At 46.2% G+C, this 6000-nt stretch overlaps 1 protein-coding gene across 2 annotated transcripts in view; it reads right to left on the bottom strand.

Annotated features, from left to right (window-relative positions):
* The window catches only part of UBE2K (ubiquitin conjugating enzyme E2 K), a 63536-nt gene extending 58918 nt beyond the window's left edge, over positions 1–4618 (bottom strand). The window contains exon 1 of one of the 2 annotated variants that reach the window (XM_077815734.1): positions 4447–4618. In XM_077815734.1, the coding sequence (XP_077671860.1) occupies positions 4447–4618 (172 nt within the window). The remainder of the gene's footprint in view (positions 1–4446) is intronic. The other variant, XM_077815735.1, reaches the window with a different exon arrangement.
* Positions 4619–6000: the final 1382 nt, after the last annotated feature.

Genomic DNA, 6000 nt, shown 5'->3' on the forward strand with positions numbered 1-6000 from the left:
TCATGAAAAGCCTACATTGGATTTGCTAGAGGCAGCACTTCTTGTCAATGGTGGACAAGAAATACTGTTTATTTTTAGATATATAAGAAATAAATCTGAAAAAACTAAGTGAAGTAGTCTCTGTGGCTGACGTAGGGGCAGGGAGACACAGGCACAGAGACTGCGTGAAGAAAGAAAAAATCAACACTGTGTTTAGTGCCGCATACTAAAGCTAGTCCTTCTCAAGAGCTGGAGACACATCTTTCATCCACTGTGCTACCACTACTGGCACTAGGAGGAGCTAGCTTATTCCTCCATCAAAAGTACTCTCCCTTTACTGGCTCCTGGGCCAGCCTCCATCACTTGTCCAGAGAAAAAGAACCAAGAAAGAAAGTAAATCTTGTCATTAAAACAATACGGCAGCTCTTGATAGTGCTAGTAGGTCCTGCACTGAGTAAAGGTGCTGTTTATCTAGAACAGTCTGTAGTTTTTCACCCTCCTCTCCATTTTCATCAGTTCTCATTTCCTGTGTTTATCTAATTTAGATTGCAAACTCCTCAATGCTGGGAATGTGTTATTTCTGTAAAGCATATACATCTGTAACACTACATAAATATATTCAATCAGTGGTGGGTAACCTGCAGCCCATCAGGGTAATCCGCTGGCAGGCCGCGAGACAGTTTGTTTACATTGACTGTTCGCAGGCACTGCTGCCCACAGCTCCCAGTGGCCGTGGTTCCCCATTCCTGGACAATGGGAGCTGCGAGAAGTGGCGCAGACTGGCCGCTGCTTCCCGCAGCTCCCACTGGCCGGGAACGGCAAACCATGGCCACTGGGAGCTGCGAAAGGCTGTGCCTGCGGACAGTCAATGTAAACTAACTGTCTCATGGCCCAGCAGCAGATTACCCAGACAGGCCGCAGGTTGCCCACCACTGTATTAGATCATAAGAGATTCAAAGTGCCTGTTGAACTAAACCTGGTCCTCAAAGTCCTGGTCCTGGTCCTCCAACCTTATTTTTCAACACATACTCCTCACTGAGATTCTTCCTCCTCCACAAACTAAATCCTTAGAGATGGACTGGAGGGAGGGGTGATTCAATTACCTGTTGCACTGCTCCAGCAAGGCTACACTAGAATTATGTAAGATGCCTATTCTACTCTGCTCTCCATCAAAGCTATCCATCATATATGTCAAGTGGAAGAAAATTGGGCTTCTACCCTTACTTGCTTCTTCATGATGTTTAAAGGCAACCTAAAAGGTTTTTGCGCAAAATATATTTTTGTGATATTAGAAATTCTGAAAGTGTACCTTGTAAAACTAATGTGATGGAGAAGTAATGAAATAAAATCGCCAGAGAACAGACTGAAAGCTTAGCAACTGAAGCCTTTTCTAGACTAAGATTTAAAGTGTGATGTTAGTTTACATGTGCTAACACATTATAAAGTTTAGTGCAGACAAACTATATTGCCTTTAACAAGTACTAAACTGTTCAAGTTAAAATGTGGTAGCAGACACAATGAGGTTTTAACTTGACCAGTTTAATACATGTTAAAGGTAGCTTGTGCTTTGTCTATACTAGAATTTTTAATCACATTTGTTAGCATATAAGCCAACATGTGCTAACATAATACTCTAAATCCTAGTCTAAATAAAGGCAGGGAGAGGGCAAGTTTAAAACTCATTTTTGGTCATACCTGTTTAATTCAAATATACTAGGTTAAAAGGATGTCTGCCAAAAATTCAACATCCCACTCCTTTAGTTCAGGTGTGAGAACTCAAAATAAACTAATTAGGCAAGAACAAAAAATACTTTTTTAAAAAGAATTTTGGGTCCTCACACAAAATAAGCAAAAGAGAGCACAAAATCAATTTAAAAAAATCCTTGGCCCATCAACTTTAAGCCAGGAAGTGAAAGCATGTGAAACCCTAAAAAGTTATCTTAAAGATACACCCAGATTGGCATTTCTAGACAAAGAAACAGGGCATTAGATATGAAAAATATGGCTAGGAAATATACATTTTATAAATCTTTCATTCACCTAAGTTTGAAAATTGGCCTGCATCTTATTTTAAAGATCTCTGAATTGCAGAAGAAATTGAGTATTTGCCCCATCCCCTTCTAAAACTGCCTCTGGCTTGCTCCCACTTAGCTAGGCCCAGAATTCACTGTGGGAAGAACGTAAAAGGAAAACTCTGTATGTTCTCTCTCCAAAATGCAATATGAGAGCAAATGCCATTTGGTGGCATTTATAGGGAAACAGATTGAGTGCCAGTTTTCATGTTCAGCTACAGCTCAGCACACCACTCCAAGAATGTTTAAGTGCAGATAAGATCAGCAACTTCTTGATGCAAGACAATTTTATTTTAAAAGTAACACATTTTAGCTATATGATTTGTGACAACCAATTTTTTTTTTAAAAAAAAGTCTGGGATTCAGATTGTCAATGCACAACTCACTTTTTTTTTTTTTTTTTTTTTAAAAAGTTACCTAGCCTCAGCAGTTTCCTCCCTGGACCAGTAATATCTAGTCATCCCTCCATTCTCCTCCTCATATTGAATGTTTTCACACTACAGCTGAAAAAAAAGTTTACTCAGACTTTGAAAAATCAAGCCAAAGTATTCCCAATACAAGTATCCAGAATCAGTTTGCCATTAAACATCCACGATTACATAAATGAACTATGTATTCAGACTACCAGAAGTGTGTAATGTAAACAGTGATTATATATGTACTGATACATTAACTACTAGTAATAGCTGAATACTGGAAAAGAGGTAATGCTCTCTTACATGTTTCATTTAAAAGATAAAGGAATTCTGCAAAAGTAAGGGTTGTATAAAAATTCAGACAACTAGGGGAGTATATATCGTAATTTTTTAAATCTTCAACACACTAAATACCTCCAGCACATATATTAAACAAACAGGAATTGAAAACAAAATTGCTCTCTGGTCCCAAGCTTTTTTATAAGAAAAGTCAAAGATCTGACTATGTTTATATCACTGTTGCATACGTTAAGGTTTCTCTTTTCTAAATAATGCAAGGCCAAAATTTGGATCGTTCAGTAAGTGTTTTCTAATAGAAAGGCATATGCAGTCAACTTTAAGCTGTATTGTTCAGAGAAAGTAAACACTACGGGCTATTCTAATTTCAGCACACAAATACACAGCTGACCGCTCAGGATCACTTCTAATTTAGTATTTGGGTTCTGTAATCATTGTGCACTAGAACTCACATTGAAATCAATCTGAATATCTCATGCACAACAGCTGTAGAAATTAGGCTTTAAGATTTTCTGGCAAATAGTTTATTTTGAGCTGCATAATAACAACATTGTTAGCACACTATATTCAAAAGCACATCAACTACAGCAATACTAAACATCTTTTCTGTAAGGAACACAAATCCTCAGGAAGTTACTAGCACCTTGGTTTTCCGACTATGAATGTGTCTAATTTGTACAGAGTCTAAACCCATCAGCTTTCAGAGTCAAACTGCACATTAATATTTCACAGGCATACAACATGCCTCATCATCCTCATGAGTATGATCGTGACGACACAGCCATCAAAACCTATCTGCCTAACATTTTGCAATACAGATTTACAGACACAGTGAAAACAGCTCTGATACAATCACTATCAATGCTATTACACAGTCCCTGGAAATAAACTGAAAGTTCTTTATCACTTCCCTAAAATAAGTCAGCTTCTTTTCCCAAATTACTGTACGTCCCTGTTTCAGGGACGATTACATCTGATAAACAGGGCATCCAGATAACTAGGATATCAGGGGGTGGGAGGGCTAAAGCCCTACACACCAAGGTAACATAACCTGGAATAAAAGGAAGCCCCTGCATTAAAGAAATCTATCAAAATAGACTTTTACCTACGTTCATTTAAAAAAAAACAAACCATATCACTCTCTGCAGTATCAGTCACACGCTGACCAGGGACCTGGATGAAATGTGACCCCGTGTTATGACCCACCCCTCCTGTCTCTGCCCCATCGCCTTTCAGATCCCATAGGAAAGCCTCTCCCCAGTGCCCCTGCCACGAAATACAGGGATCACAGCTGTGCGGGTGGGGAGCCGCCGCCCCGCACCCGCGCGCGGCCCGCCTTGTTATTAGGATCCCTTGAGCCTCCCTTTTGGGCCAGACCAACGCCAGGCTGGGTGGAGGAGGGGGCGCTTTACCCTGGGGTTCCTTGGCCTTGCCCAGGCAGCTCGCTCGCTGCCCAGCCGCACTTCCTACCCCTTCCGTGCCGGGCCTCTGAGTCCTTCTCCCCGGGCCCCCACCTCCCGCTGCCTGCGGAGGCTCCCCGCGCTGTTGAGTCCCTCATCCCCAAGCCGCCGCCGTTACCCTCCCCCTCTGCCGAGAGGCTGGGACAAACCCTCCCCCCGCCGCGGGAGAGGAGGGGGGGGGCAGGCGGGCACACCGTCGGGGAAGGGGGGCGAGCCTCTGACCTCCTCGCTCTTCAGCACCTCCTTGAACTCTCGCTTGATCCTCTGCACCGCGATGTTGGCCATCTCCGCAGCCGGCACCCACTCGCCGCTGCCTCCGAGCCGGGCCCAGAGAGCTCCTCCGCTCCCGCTGGATAATTCCCGGCCCCACCAAAATGGCGCCCGCGCCGAGCATGCGCGCTGCGGCCCCCGGCGCCGCCGCTCAGGCGGGGCCACGGCGGCGTGTGCGGCGGCGGCGGCGGCGGCGATGCAGGCTGCAGAGCGGCTACTGAGTGGGGGAGCGCTGGGGTCTGCGGCGGGGAAGGGCTGCGAGAAGCTGCCGGCCTCCCCCTGTCCCTGAGGGGAGGCTAGCCTCCCCCCCCCGGTCCTGGGGAGACACCAGGCTCCCCGCTCCCTCTGGCGCCTGGTCCCCGGCCCTGTCATACGAGGAGCCGCTTTCAGTGCCGAGCTCGGGGCGCAGCTAAAGCGCGACGTCCCTGCGGTGACACCCCCTCACAATCCACGGGTCAGAGCTAGGGTCGCTGTGTTGTGATGAAGCAGCTGTGTCATCTCCACTGTAGGTGTTACCCACACAGCCCTTCAGCCGCTTCGGGGGCCTGTAGAGCTCGCCTGGGAAAGGGGTGGGCAGCGGGCTAGCATGCTGCCTGGCTTCCCCTCACAGCCTGGCGTGGACGGGGCAAGGTAGTCGCGGGGCTGAGCGGGCTCTAGGCTCGCCGTCCCTTGTGGCTGGGGAAGGACTCGGGAGGCTACAGCGGGGAAGATTGGGGAAGGGCCATTTAGCGCTCTGCCCTCCGACCAGAGAGCGTGACCCCAGGGGGCCGGCTGTTCCTGGGCTCCTTCCAGTGAGAGCTCGGAGGAGATGCCTGGCCTGTGGTAGAGGCTCTCTGGAAGAAGTAGGAATGGTTTATGGGCCTTTCCAGGGAGGGGAAGGCCTGTAGGTCATGCCCTGAAAACCTGCCTGGCTTGCCTACAGAACCCTATGAAAGAGGGGCTTTGGGGACTTAGCCCATGATTTTGAAGGGAGCTGGTAACCCAGAGAAACCTGTGTTTTGTTTACTTCTGTTGGTTTTGCTACAAGACTCCAGGAAGACAGAGTAAGGGGCGAACATGTCAGTCCAGTCTGGTGGACCATAGTACTGTGGAACTATACCTCAGAAGGGGTGAACTGTGGTTTAGCCAGAGGGCTAAATTAATATGCTGGCAAAGGGGATGGAGCAGGATCTGACGCAGTGGCTACACCTGATGATAGAAAGGTAGGCCACCGTTATATCAAAATATGCAGGTAGGTATGGAGAACAGCCCACCTAAGATGTGATTTCACTCTTAGGAGTGTTGATCACATGAGTATTAAAGTCTCCCAAGGAAGTGAATGAGTTTCACACAATAAGTTGGACAGCAACTCTTTTAGTAGTATAAGTTTCAGAGTAACAGCCGTGTTAGTCTGTATTCGCAAAAAGAAAAGGAGTACTTGTGGCACCTTAGAGACTAACCAATTTATTTGAGCATGAGCTTTCGTGAGCTACAGCTCACTTCATCAGATGCTGTAGCTCACGAAAG

This window comes from Eretmochelys imbricata, chromosome 4 (genome assembly GCF_965152235.1).
Source record: "Eretmochelys imbricata isolate rEreImb1 chromosome 4, rEreImb1.hap1, whole genome shotgun sequence".
NCBI lineage: Eukaryota > Metazoa > Chordata > Testudines > Cheloniidae > Eretmochelys > Eretmochelys imbricata.